The sequence below is a fragment of the Myodes glareolus genome, chromosome 18 (genome assembly GCF_982192425.1).
Source record: "Myodes glareolus chromosome 18, mMyoGla1.1, whole genome shotgun sequence".
NCBI classification, from domain to species: domain Eukaryota; kingdom Metazoa; phylum Chordata; class Mammalia; order Rodentia; family Cricetidae; genus Myodes; species Myodes glareolus.
Genome location: NC_142043.1, coordinates 35,832,298 through 35,846,506, shown reverse-complemented (window position 1 = coordinate 35,846,506; position 14,209 = coordinate 35,832,298). Strand labels below are relative to the sequence as shown.

The following is a 14,209-nucleotide window of genomic DNA, read 5'->3' as shown; positions in this document are numbered from 1 at the left end:
TAAAGGAAAAGTATTCTGGGGGCTGGGTGCAGCTGAGTGATAACTATGCTGGATGACACTAGGTCTTGGGCTCAAGACCCAGTACCAAAAACCTGAAGGACACTGAGGTGGGATGGTATCCAGAACCACATGACTGCGGACCAACATCCTTCCTAGCTAGCAAACAGCAGCACTAACCTGGACTCTGGTCTCAGGGCACAGCAGGCACTCTGAAAGAACAGCTTGCAGATGGGTAGGCAGGGGCTCAAGACGCCTCCTGCAGCTGTGTTCTGCCTGGCTTTCTGGAAGCCCTAAGCTCAGGATTGGCCCTGCTGGAACAGGCTTTTCTGACAGGGACACTGTGCAAGCTGACAAGCACTGACGGATGATTACAATGTCTGCCAGGGTTGCCTGGTGGGTCACTGTGGCTGTCCAGGAGGACTTCAGTTCCTAATGTGGAAGGTCACCTCTACCTGTGCCATTATCCTCAGCCCCAGCCAGAGGGGTGCTAGGTTCAGCCCACATGGCTTACAGGAATTAAGTATGTGAATCTAGACCCAACCTCACGTTCCTATACACTGGGGACTTGAAATGGGTCCTGGTACAAGAATTCATCTTGCATCACTACAGATCAATTATTATTGTTATTATTTCCATGTGCGTTATGTGCCTGTGTGTGTGTATGCGTGTGTGCACACACCTCCAAGAGTCAGAAGATCAGCTCTGTTCCCACCTGTACATTCTACTCTCTCATCTGACAAGACATAGTGAAAAAGCAAGAGAGCCAATTGCACCATCTACTCAATGATACTGCTGGGGTCCACCGCTGCCTTCGTTAGGGCTCTCGGTGTGCTGTCGTGCTGGTTGCCACTGTAGCCACAAGGCTTGCAGATAACTAACAGAATATGTCTTTACTACATGGGCGAATCCAGAAAACAAGTTGGGTGCAATTGTGTCGCCTAAAAACAAAGGCCTGTGGCAAGGGCCCAAGGCATTCAGGGTCAGCAGGGGGCAGTGGCGAGCAAGTGGCGAGCACCAGCGCTCTGCTGAGGCTAGTGGGACAGGCAGAGGCTTTGTTTTGTATTAAAGGCTGTAGAAAACAATCGTTCAACTAAAGTATGCCCGCTGTAGAGATTTTAGATTCTAGGAAATGCTGTGGTTACAGAGAGGAAGTGGGTTAAATGAGGCAGAGAAAGAGCAGGAAATATGCTCATTTCCTAGGAAAAAGGTCATTTCTTGCTCACGGTCTTGGGGTCCATGAACAGTACAGCAAAACAACCCTAAAGGCCTCTGAGCAGACAACGGTGACAGGAATGACACTCCAGGACACTGAGCAAGTGCAACATACTAACCTGTATTCAAACTGCTAGAGATCTACAAAGACTTGGACTATTAACCTAAGGAATGACATGTCAAATGTGATGTTACAGTCTAGCTATGGCGTGTTCCTCCACCAAAGGGAAATGTGTTAAAGGAGGCTTGGGTCCCAGTACAAGTAGTGTTCAAAAGATGGGAATCTGTAGAGTGGCCGGCAAGGGCTCTGCCTTCATCAGTAAACTAATAGATCAGGAGGCGGTAACTGGAAGACGGGGCCTGGTTGGAGGGTGTAGGACAGTAGAGTATGTGTCTTTAAAATCTTTTAAATTACATTCATTGTGCACGTGCCAGGCGCATGAGGTGGGGGGCACATATGACTGGCAGGAGTTGGTTCTCACCATGTGGGTCCCAGTGATCTACTCAGGTCCTTTACCCACTGAGCCATCTCAACAGCCCTTACATTTGTTGAGATAGTTTCATACATTTATATAATGAATTTAGTCATTTTCACCCACCCCCCTCCCTCTTCCTGTAGGAACCCTTTTCAACAAGTCTCACCCTTCCTTCCATGCCTCCTTTGTGTGTGGCTCACTGAGTTTAGTTAGAGTTTCTGACCAGAACATGGATGGGAGCTCGTTTACTGGAGCAAGGGCAAAGGTATGTGTCTTTAAAAGGTGCATCTTGTCCCAGTCTCTGTCACTCTAGGTTCTGCTTACTGTGAAGTGAGCAACCGTGCGCTACCATGACCTTCTGCTAGGACACTCTGCCTTACCACAGTCAAGAAAAAAACTTGCCAAACCTCTCCAACTATGAGCCAAATCCTCCTACCTTCTGCTCCTTTCTCAGGTGTGCCGTCACTGCAACGGGACACTGGCCAATACACGTTTGTTACTGAAGAAGTGGGGTACTGTGACTATACTAGATCATCAGACTCAGAAGCCTTTGGAACTAGCTTGCAGAAGGAACTCAGAAGTGTCTGGAGAAACAGCCCATAAACCCTTAGGATGCTGTAAGCAGAGTTCAATGAGTAAATCAGAGGTTCAAATGTCCAGTATGTCAAACAAAATGGGGACAGTAAAGACTTTGTTCACAAGGTTTCTTTTAGATGGGAACAGACTCAACTGGAAGCCAGACCAGAGGCCACCCACATTACATTCTGGCAAAGAATTTCTCTATATTTTGTCCTTGTCCTGTGGATAGTATAAATAATCTGTCAGAAGGAGTCACAGCAGCCCATTATTCAAGCTGATGCATGGGTGTTACTGACCAGATTAATAGTAAGAACTGGGAACAAAAAGCAGAGCTAAAAGGTTTGAAAACTTTGAGATTTTCCCAGAATGAGACACAGGTAAAGCTAAAGAACCTGTGACTGCTAAACAGATTAGAACTCACCTGCTGAAGATATGGGTCCCAGTTAGTGGGCCCCACTGAGAGGTAATTGGGACCGGAGGACTCTGCTTTTACCAATAGATTAATCTATCGATAGGGACATAGTTTATTGCATTATTATTGGGATATAGTGGGGGGGCACAATTGGAGGTAGCCCCTAGGACACTGGTGCCAGCCTCTGCTGTCTGGGTCGTCCTCACTTCCTCAGTGGTACACATCTGTGGTTCTCTAGATCAGCCTTTCCCCCTACTGAACAATGGGGCACAGAATAGCTGTTCCCCTCAGAATCAGGATCACATTAGGTATAGACACTAAAAGGGTATGGAGATTCTGGATACAGACCCATCGTGACTCCAAGACTCCATTGCTTTTCCATTACCGAAGACAGAGGCATGGAGTGCTAGGAACATTTACAGAGGGTTTTAAATGAACCTGGAGACAAAACAGGAATGGAATGATGCCATTTGTGCTGCTACCAAGAGGCATGAGCTCGGGCATCACTCTGTGCATTGTGAGAAGGTCAAATAGCAGAAACATATAGAAAGGATAAGAGAATTGAACACTTTAAAGAATTTGGTGAGAGGACAAATGATACAGAACATTCAGTAGAAGTGACTGTTGGAAACGAGACTTTAACAGCATTGGTGACTACATCAAAGGAGACAGGAAAACCAGGTTTCTTATCCTTTCTTTTGGTATGCGAGGTAGGGAGCTTCCCAGCAGTGCTTGAAACAAGGCATCCATCAACAGAGGACAATCTGAACTCTGGGTTTCATTCTGCTAACACATCTGCCATCTCAGAATCAGGACATCATTAGGGGGAGGTGGCCAGGGAACACAGACAGCTGTCGCCATGAAACATTCACTGGACATTCGGCTCAAGAGAGCAAACTCGTCCACTACTAGACAGGTAGCAGAGCAAACCAGTGCAACCTGCAGACACGGTTCCTTCACTGGCGTTGGGGAATATACAACACACACATATACTATGTAAAAGCAGCTGCCTGCTGAGAAAACATGGCTCCCCGTCCTTATTGAACTGTCTGATCCCCAGCCTGCCCACCACTCTCTGGGGTCAGTGCAGTTCTGTTCAGAGTGCTGGCTGTCCTCCTGGCCTTCTAAGAGAATACCACCTGAGTTTGACAGGGTCAGTAGTTTGAGCAGTGGTCAAACTCAGGGTTACGGGCTCATCTGCAGTTTACACAGCAAAGGGAGCGCAGGTGGCTGGGCGCGTGCGGCCTGACGAGAGCCCTCACTCACCTGCGCATGCACTCCAGGGCCTGTGTGAAGACCTGCGGGGCCATGCCGTGCTCATGCTGCAGGATCAGGCACTGCTCCAGCGTCACTGACATGGCTGTGCGGTCCTTGGCACTCTTGCAGCTGGTGAATCGGACCCCATTAAGACGGCGACAGACCTGCCAACAGGAAATAGACTCTTCTAAGGAGGGAAAAGCCAGCAGAAAGGCAACACCCTCAAGGGGAGGCAGCACCCCACAGGTCTGGCAGGAGCACTAGCAGTAACTTCAGGCCTCGTCCTAGCCTGACTGCCTGGGTCCCCAACTCTGTGTCCTGCTGAGTTGGTATCAGAACCTAAGTTAGTTCTTGGAGGGCCCTGCCACCTGAGGAGCCTGACTTCATCTCTGCCCATCTTGCACCCCCACCCTCAGGGGAACTGTCCCTTGTATATTCTCTCAAGGCACATCCCTTCTAGAGACTTCTGGGCATCACTGTTTTGCACTAACCCTTACCAGCTATCCCTTCTAAGTCATGCCTGGGCCTTCTTGGCACATCCGGCCCAAGGAATGAGGACCCAGCATAACCCAGCCAGGGGACACATGCCACTCACAGGTCCTCCTCGGGCCAGGCAGTGAGGGAGAATGTCATGGGTATGGCATTAGCCCCGGATCTGGGGACTGGTCAGGACCTGCTGCCATGGCATGAGTGTCAGGTGAGTAGGAAACGGTTCAGAGACCCCAGATTTTAGTGGAGACCTGGAGTTCTGTGACTGAAGTGCTGAGGAAATGCCAGCTGCACAGGTGCCTGGGGCAGTGAGGCAGTCTGAGCGGCAGTGCAGAGTAAGAATTCTATAAGGGCCAGGTGGTGGCGCACGCCTTTAATCCTAGCACTTGGGAGGCAGAGGCAGGTGGATCTTTGTGAGTTGGGGCCAGTCTGGTCTATAAAGTAAGTTCCAGGACAGCCAGGGCAGTTACACAGAGAAACCCTGTCCCGAAAAACCAAAACCAAAACCAAAACCAAAAAAAGGAAGGGAAAAAAAAGCATGCTATATAAGGAGCTGTGAGAGGTATCCACAGACTCCCTATGAACCTCACAAAGTGTTCAGGCTTCTTAAGAGGATGATACATCAGACCCCATGTCTGTTGTGGAAATGCAGGCAACCAATCGGAACCAACTCCTGGGCAATGATGCTCAGTGTCTTCCAGAATCCCTGAATCTAAGCAGCGACTGTTCCCTGGGTCCTGTGGTTGGAGCGATCTGTGCTCTCCTCCCTGGCTGGGGTTTTGACCTGCCTGTCTTTGCTAAGGTGGCCGTTGGAAGGGCACCATAACTCTTCTGCACCATGACAAGTACCTCAGCAGCTTGCCAGAGGATGTCCACATTCTTATTCTTGCGTGCATGGACGTTCTGTCCTAGAAACCGCAGCAGCTCTGGCAGGCAGGTCTGACTCCGAGATCGAGGTAGACCTGGAAGAGAAGAGGAGTCCATGGCAGAGGGGATCCACTCAAAGATACTTCTGCTGAGGAAGTATTTTCCTGCTTCACAGCAGGTATGGGAGGAAGGTGACTGCAGATTTGAAATGGCTACCAGGATGCTGATTCTTGAATTTCCTCCACGGCTATTATGGCCACCATCAAAGGGCAGTGACTTTTATCTTTTGTTAGTTTTCTCAAGAGGCAGGAGAAGGGGATGCCAAAGGAACTATAATCATCCAAGCCTCTTCCCCTCTAAGGGGCAGAGTGAGCAGAAGTGAGGGTGAGCTGCCTGGTTTCCAAACCCACTTCAGGAATGCAGAGTGCTCGGAGCAATGGGTCTTGACTAGGGAGTGGACAGAAACCTTGGGAGAGTCAAGTGCAGCCTCCTATAAGGAACCACAACTCACACTTGAAGGAAGAATTTATGAATGGCCCAGGGATCCCTAACCCCACTAATCCTAACAGCAACCCTCCTCCACTATGGAAGTTTCCAGACCCTTGCAGGACCTCTTGAGCCCCCATGTCATATTGCTTCACCCAAGAAACCTGGGGCAAAAAAAAAAAAAAATCAAAGACAAGGGAACCATTTCTGAAGGTATTATGAGGGGTACTGGAGAATTTTATGTCACATGACACTGGCTACAGTTGTTTTGGAGGAGAGACCTGCAGTTGAGAAAATGTCTCCGCCAGACGGGCCTGTGGCAAGTCTGTGGCACACTGTCTTACTGATTATTGATGTTGATGTGGGAGGCCCACCTCACTGTGGGTGATTTCACCCCGGCTAGTGGTCCTGAATTCTATAAGAAAGCAGGGTGAGCAAGTCATGGGGAACAGTAGGCTCCTCCTCCATGACCTCTGTGTCACTTCCTGTCTCCGGGTTCCTGCCTTGAGAGCCTATCCTAACTTCCTTTGATGGTGGACTATGATGTGGAAGTGTAAGCTGAAACAATCCCTTTTTCCCCAAGCTGTTTTTGGTCATGGTGTTTTATCACAGCAACAGAACCCCTGACTAAGACACTATGAAAGGATCCATATGCTAAGGCCAAAATGCTTAAAGTTCTCAAACTGTCGGCTTCAGGGCTTCAGTCAGAACCTTGCAGTGTGCCTCCTCCCCTGACCATGCCATATCAGCAGCAGGTGATGGTCACAGAGTAAACAATGTTTCAGGGGACACCCTTGCCTTCCTGGGGCTGCCTGTAGCCTGTGTCCCCTCCTCCAGTCTAACCAGCACACTAGGGAGCACCGGCAGAGGCAGCTTTTTCCTGTTTCCCAAATGAGCACCACCAAATGAATGTCCCTATCTTCTCCTGGGTCCTTCTTAACTGACTATGAATACAGGTTTCAGGCAAGCTTTCCTTTCCCTGAACACACAGACTAACGTTGACTTCTTAAGGCTCACAACAGTGCACTTGGGACAGCATGCAGGGCACTAGCCTGGTGCCTGGCTCATTGGAACCTGCAATGCTCTCGCACTGTGGTCTCATCATTGCTTCTCAAGTCTAAGGTCCCTCTCACCTTCTAACAGAATGCAAGGGAAGCCTGCTTATATCCCCAGTCAATACACTGCTCCTTTTCAGACCCATCCCACACACAAGAGAAACCAAACTGATCTCCAGTCAAGGACGGTGTCTGTATGCTCTGTGCAGTACCCAAAGAGGCAGGGGCTGTCTTACTGGGGATAAACGTGGCAGAGGCTCAGTGAGTTTACTGGGATGATGTCAGAAGACTTGCACAGCTACAGGTTCTTCTGAGCAGTACTGGGCTTCTTCCTGAGTTCTGTGGCTGCCTGAACCCTCTCTGATGTGTCCTCACATGGAGAATAGAGAACCATACATGAGTACATCATGGAATTCCACTGCCTCTGGGGGACTATGGCTGGGTCATCCTGCCCATAAACACTCATATGAAGTGTCTTTTCTGCATCTTACTTTACATGCCAGGGACAGAAACTCATGGACAACTCATGCAGAACCCCTGGACTGCCTCCAAGAACCCGTGGTGCTCCCAGCAGATGCACACAGTCTTCCACAGCAAGTACCAGTGAGAAGCAGAACATGTTGGCAGAAAATGCTACGCCATATACAGCAGAAGAGCATCAACTGCAGAAGGGGAAAGCAGGGGCTGCAGCCCTGGGGAAGCTTTCCTGTTGGGACTCAAGCCAGATGAATGGGATGCCATGTACCTATGTGAGGGTGGAGAAAGAACAGCTCAAATCTACCCATGTAGGATCTGTGCACACACATGGATGTCACACTGCTGCAGTAGAATGCACTAGGCAGCATCCAGATCAGAGAGCAGGGGACTGGAGCTCAACATCCAAAATGAAGACTGCACAAGCAGTGTAGAACATGTTATGGGTAAAGGAATACTCACAGTCCTCTGGCAAAACCTCCTTGAACTGCTCAAAGTAGGAATTTAACCGCACCAAACTCTCTACGTTGATGACTTCTTGTAAGGATGTGTCTCCAAACCTTGGAGAGAATCAGGACATCAGCAGAAGGGCCATACCATCTTCCTCTAACAAATTGAAAGCTGCAAGAAATCTATGAGGATTGATTCTCCCAAGCAGAAAACCTGCAAGTCCAAACCCCAAGTCTCTTTCTCCTTCCTGAGGATGAAGCCATCCCTACAGCACTGGGGACAGATTTCACAAGCAGAAGCTACTGTAACTCACTACAGGAATGCCTAAGAGCGATGTGCCTAAGAGGACACTGGTGCAGTGTCCGCGCGTGCTATAGTTTGGTAAGAAGTCTCCCCATGCAAGTTCGCATGTGGAAGGCTTGGGCTCTGGGCACCAGGGAGAGTGACTGAATCCCGATGACTCACTTGTCTTCTGACCCTTCCTGTCTCAGGCACATAGGCTGAGCTACTCTGCCCACCATATGAGCTCTACACCATGACTTCCAGCCTTGCCATGCACAGGCTGAGAAGCAATGGAGCCAGCAACCACGGCCTGAAACTAATGAAATAAGCCAAAATAAACCTTTACTTCTTAAGTTTTAAATCTTTTTATAGGTATTTTGTCACAGCAACAAAAAGTGGCCAAAAGCATGAGGCTCAGAGACTGGAAGGTCCATTGAGTGTCACAGGCTCTCAGCTTACAGTCCTCATGTCTTCCTGCCTCAAAGGCACCCAGGAAAGGGTATAGCAATGGGAGAGCCAGGAATAAGGAGATTATGCTGGGATCTGAAGTCATCCTCTGCTGTGTGAATGCTAACTGTCCCTCTGAGCTGGGCTGGGGCCTTTGCTCTTTCCTCATCAAGTAGGTTTGACCTACACCCACTACATGTTGCAAGAATGACTATACCAAATACATGAGGTAAGCAATAGATGCTACCTGCAAGGAAGATGGTGAAGAGTTAAAAGAAAGGGAGAGGGGAGGGAAAAGAGCCCTACAGTTGTGCAATCTGAGCCCTGAGCCCTGAGGGCAGTCCACCACCCACCTGCTCTATATGACATACCAGCATTAGCCTCAGACAGTTCACCCTGGTACCCACTCAGCTTTGTGTCTAGCAGGCATCTGGCAGCCATCCCTTGGGGAAGGAGACATCCTTCCATTCTGTGCAGTCTCCCTTCATCTCAGAAGCAAAACAAACTTACAAGTGTGCTGCTGGAGCAAGCAAGCAAACCAAGCCAAAGTTGCCCCCGCTTCTACTCTATCCAACATGCACATTCCCCTTCTTCAACCCCGTCTGCTCACTGCACCTGGACTTGTCTCAGTCCTTTCCAGAAACTGCCTAACAGCAGCTAGATGCAGGGAACGTCATTCTCTCTCCTGGGACATCTTCAGCTGTAGCTCCCAAGAAAGGCCCACTCTCCTCAAACTAGATTCTTCTAGCTCTTGCCTCGGGAGAGCTCTGTTTTCTATGCTTGTGCCTCACCTTGGGCCCAGGCACCATCTGCTCAAAACACAGCCTTTCCCATTCTCCTGCTCAGAGAAGGCACCAACCCATTTGTCTAATCTAGAAGTCTCGGGCCTCAGTCTACTGATTCCCCATGCTTCTTACATCATTTTCCAGCTGGTCCCTTCTCAGAACACCACACCATGCTCTACCTATTCAGATCCATGGCACTGCCCTGTGCTCCAGTCTCTTCAGCAACGATTTCACATTTCCCTTGACTCCTTTCTACTCACGGACAGCAATATGACCTACTTAGCATGTACATCTGATCATGCCCTATTCTACTAAAAGTTATACAACATCTCCCAGCAACCACTGTGTATTTCCCAAGTTGAGGTGAGCCCACACCCACAATTCCATGGACACTAAACACCCAGCTGTACAGGCACCAGGAGAATGGCACACACCTCTCAGCCAGTGTCTGTTGCTCATTGATGCCCACGTTGAAGAGGACTGGCTGCACCCGCAGCAGCATACCACTCTGGATCTCTCGGGGCAGGGAGTCAAACAGTGGTCCTGGCAGAGGGATTCGCACATTAAAGCCATCACTAGAGAAGAGAGGAAAAGTAGGGATGAGGTCAGGACACTGAGAGTAGGGGACAGACCCAAAGCATACTCCAGAGCCTTGGGTGACACTCTGGCCAGTGTGACTTAAGTGCACACTCACACCTTTAAGGAGAAATTATGAAATTGACATGGGTAGGGGGAAGGCTATATGCCATGTTTTAAAAGAGTAAAATAGAATAAAATAAAATGAAATAAAAGCAAGGCAAAGCACAAGGCAGACTGTGTCCTGTATCCTGAGACAAACACAAATTAACAACACTGCTGTTGACTGGAATATTTAAAACATGATTATTTACCGGTTTCCTGTGATGACTGGCAACATGTCAGTTGATGTATTCGAAGTGGCCTGGGTGACTTTAAAGGTCACGTTCCTCAAGTCCATGATTCCAAGGCTCATGTCCTCCAACATGGCCAACTCCTCTCCTGAGAGGAGTTGATAGGAGAGAAGGGTGATGTCAAGGCCTGCTACTCTCCCAGGACAGTTGTGAGCAGAGGGTCAAGGGCATGGATGGGAGGCACTCTCTGAGCCCCGTTCCCCTGACAGAGTGCTCTGGGAGAGAATACACTACGGACCACATAACAACATTGCAAATGTAGCTGGAGGATTGGGCTGCATCCTTCTCAAACTTTTTGTGCATGGAACCTCAAAAAGCCATGCCAGTTCTTCAAGGATGAAAAGAGAAACTAAAACAGCTTTGCTGCGGCCAATTTGTCCACCACCCATGGCTGGATACCTCATCAAAACCCATAATCTGGTGAGACTGGGTGTATTCAGGGTGGTATGGCTGTAGAAGAATGCAAATAGATTTATTTTATCACTCTGTATAAAACTCGAGTCCAAGTGGATCACAGACCCCAACATAAAACCAGATACACTGAACCTGACAGAAGAGAAAATGGGGAACAGCCTTGAATGCAGTGTCACAGGAACAAGGAAGGCTCAAGGGAGGGATGCATAGATCTCCCAGAGGAGAAATAGAAGAACTATCTCAGGTGGTCTGGGGGCAGGTAGGGACAAGAACAGAAGGGATCAGTTATGCGAGGATGGAGCGAGAGAGTTCTAGGAGAGACAACTGGAATTGGGAATTTTGCAGACAAGGTAGACACCTAGTGCAGTGGAAACTCCCTGGAATCTGTAAGTGTGACCCTAGCTAAGACTCCTAGTAATGGCGGATATGGTGTCTGAATATGGATATGCCCATCTCCTAAAACCAGGAAAGACTTCCAGTGGAGGGAATGGAACACCAACCCAGCCACAAAATCTTTGACCTACAAATTTGTCCTGCCTACAAGATATACTGGGTGGTGCAGAAATTGTGGGAGTGATTAACCAATGACTGGTCCAGCTGGACCCATGCCATAGGAGGAAGCCCACACCTGACACTGTCTGGAGGGCCAGGACTCAGAGGCTGGATGACCCAGAGACCTAGTATAGAACCAAACTTGACTGGAAAAAAAAAACAAATGGAAACTTTTATAATTTAATAAAATTTACTAAAAAAAAACAAAAACAAAAACAAAAACAAAAACAAAAACACTATGACCAACAACAATGAAATGTTTCTTTAATAGATTGATACTGAGCCCAACTGTCATCAGAGAGGCTTCATCCAGCAATTGATGGAAACAGACACAGAGACCCACAGCCAAACATTAGGTGGAGCTCAGGGGATCCCGTGGCAAAAGGGGAGGAGCCAGAGGGATCAAGGATACCACAAGAACACAGACCACAGAATCAACCAAACAGGGCTCATAGGGGCCCACAGAGACTGAACCAACAACCAGGAGCCTGTATGGGTCTGCCTAGTTCCCTGCATTTATGTTATGGTTGTGTAGTTTGGCCTTCCTGTAGAACTCCCAACGGTGGGAGCAGGAGCTATCCCTGACTCTTTCGCCCGTTTTTGGAACTCTTTTCCTCCTACTAGGTTGACCCACCCAGACTAAATATGTGGGGGAAGGGCCTACTCTTACTGCAACCTGATATGTCATGTTTGATTGATATCCCTGGTAGGCCTGCCCTTTTTTGAAGTGAAATGGAGAAGTGAACTGGGGGAGAGAGGAGGGAGTGGGAAGGAACCAGGAGAAAAGGAAGGAGGGCAAATTTCGGGGTTAGTATAAGAAAGAAGAAATAGTAGTAGTAGTAGTAGTAGTAGTAGTAGTAGTAGTAAAAATAATAAAACCCCTATAACCCCAAAATGAAAAAATACTTTTTCCACATAAGTCTATTTTCATCTTCTTGGAAGAAATAAATGGAAAGCAAGTCCGGGGGGGGGGCAATGTGGAATCAGCTTCTAAGTTTCTGCCCATCCCTTTCCCTTGACCCAGTGACTCTTCTTCTCAGCTAGAGAAAGGAGCTCAGAGAATTACAAATGCCTTCAGTGTACAGGTATCACTGCAATGATGGGAGCAATTTAGAAGAAACCCAAATTATCATCCATGCTCACTAGAAAGACCATCAAGATACTTTCAACCTCACCCCTGCAAACCAAGAGGTAGACAGAACTGCAGGGTTATCACTTGGTTCTTTGTTTTCTAAACTGGTGATGTTTGGAAAGAAGGGGTAGAGGCACAGATGGAACCACCTTTGTGGCCCTGGGCCAAGCTGGGGTCTCACCATAGGTGCTCAGGAGGCTTTCGAACTGGGCCAGGAGTCCGATGGTGTAGAGCTGCCGCAGGAAGCCATCGTCGTGCAGGCAGTTCCTCAGCTTGATGATAAAGCCGCAGATGAGAGCTGTCAGCTGTGGGGAGGCACAGGAACAGTGTGGACAACAGGCTAGCACATGTCCTGGTCCCTTTGTTTCCGTGGCTTCAGAACATCAGCAGCATCTCTTATCCCTCAGGGAAGGGCTAGGGGCTGGGACCACAGTAATCAAAGGCTATGGGAAGGGTGGTAAACACCATAATCTTGCAGCACCTGTCAAAGATGGGCTTGGTTTGGGCTCAGCTTCCGACATGACCTGCTTGGGGTTGTTCCTGAACTGAAACTTTCTGGAAGCTTAGAATCAATTCCCCATAGGAAAGGGCTATCTATTCAGACCCACACCAACACTGGAAAGAAGAGTGAATGTAGCTGCCTAGTTTCCTTACAGAGGTTTTCTGTGTCATCAAACAGGCTTCCCAGCATCAGTGGGGGAACTACAGAGCACCAGCCCCCTACCAAGCTACTGACATCATTAGTTCCATTATTGGCATCTTTGAACTTGGGAGCGTCATCTTACCTCTTCACTGAATGGTAACTGAAATCTTTAGATAGAGCCCTGTGACAAGCCACAGAACTTGAGTGCCTTCCCTTTCAACTGCACTGATGAGTACCTATGTGGCCCTCCATCACATTCCTTGGAGAGAAAAGAAGAAGGCGACAGAGAGGCCTCTGCCATTGCCTTTTGGCGCTGGGCTCTCCTGTCAGAGCTAGCTCTTCAGGAGGACTAACAGTCGTCAGTAAGCTGTCTCCTTTCTGTGCTGCTCTACTAAGTGAACATAAAAGCAACAGGTTGGGGAAACAAGGCCACCTGTGATTTCCACAAGTAAAGGTGGAAGGGCAGGGTGCCTTTGTCTGTTTTCTCTATGGTAGAAGGTGCCCATGACTACCCTTCTTTCCTCTGGGGCTTACGGTTTGGCAGAAGACGACGTCACGGCGGTACTGCAGGCTCAGGTATGAGGCAATGGTGGGGGCACTGTCCTGCATGAGCAGGAAGACCATAGCCTTCTTGGCTTTGTCGCTCATCATGGCCACACAGTCTGTGAGGGTAGTCAGCAGGGGATAAAGGGCCTCACTCCACTCACCTGCACACGAGTGAAGGGCATGTTAGAATTTGAAAGAAAGGCTTCCAGGAGGTCATGTAAAGCAGCAGGCTCCCTACCCCACCCATCCTCTCTCGAACCCTCAGCCCTCTATACCTTCTGAGCCTACCTGCCCTACCACATGGCCTGGAAAAGTAGCAATAAGTTCTGCCCAGAGTCAATTCTGCTCTGCCCCTGTCTGCATTTGTTGCGGTAAGATAAGCAGTTCTACTCTGGTGTCATCCACATACACCAGACACCCTAAAACTACTAGTGATCCCTTCCTCAATAGGCAAGACTATGGCAGTTGAGGAAAACAACAAGAAAAGAAGCTTCTGCGGGTCATGACATGGCTGCAATCAGATTCTGTGTGCAAGAAGAGCCAATCTCCTTCCACAGCAAGGGGTTCCTCTACTCCAAAAGGAATGCCCACAGACAGGAGCATGCCATGGCCCTTCTCACAGCCAAGTGCCAACTCTGCTCCTGCCACTCCTCTCCTGTTCATCAACCCCCACTTCCCTGCTTGACGTCAACTATTTTCAGCTTAGTTTTCTTTCAGAAATG

The 14,209-nt window shown here is 48.8% G+C and overlaps 1 protein-coding gene across 12 annotated transcripts in view; it reads right to left on the bottom strand.

Annotated features, from left to right (window-relative positions):
• The window catches only part of Inpp4a (inositol polyphosphate-4-phosphatase type I A), a 114,593-nt gene that overhangs the window by 7,874 nt on the left and 92,510 nt on the right, over window positions 1-14,209 (bottom strand). For all 12 annotated transcript variants that reach the window (XM_048430303.3, XM_048430302.3, XM_048430306.3 and 9 more), the window contains 7 exons: window positions 13,476-13,648; window positions 12,480-12,603; window positions 10,162-10,288; window positions 9,706-9,846; window positions 7,770-7,867; window positions 5,275-5,387; window positions 3,946-4,100 (listed from right to left, as the gene is read on the bottom strand). In XM_048430303.3, the coding sequence (XP_048286260.2) occupies window positions 3,946-4,100; window positions 5,275-5,387; window positions 7,770-7,867; window positions 9,706-9,846; window positions 10,162-10,288; window positions 12,480-12,603; window positions 13,476-13,648 (931 nt within the window). The remainder of the gene's footprint in view (window positions 1-3,945; window positions 4,101-5,274; window positions 5,388-7,769; window positions 7,868-9,705; window positions 9,847-10,161; window positions 10,289-12,479; window positions 12,604-13,475; window positions 13,649-14,209) is intronic.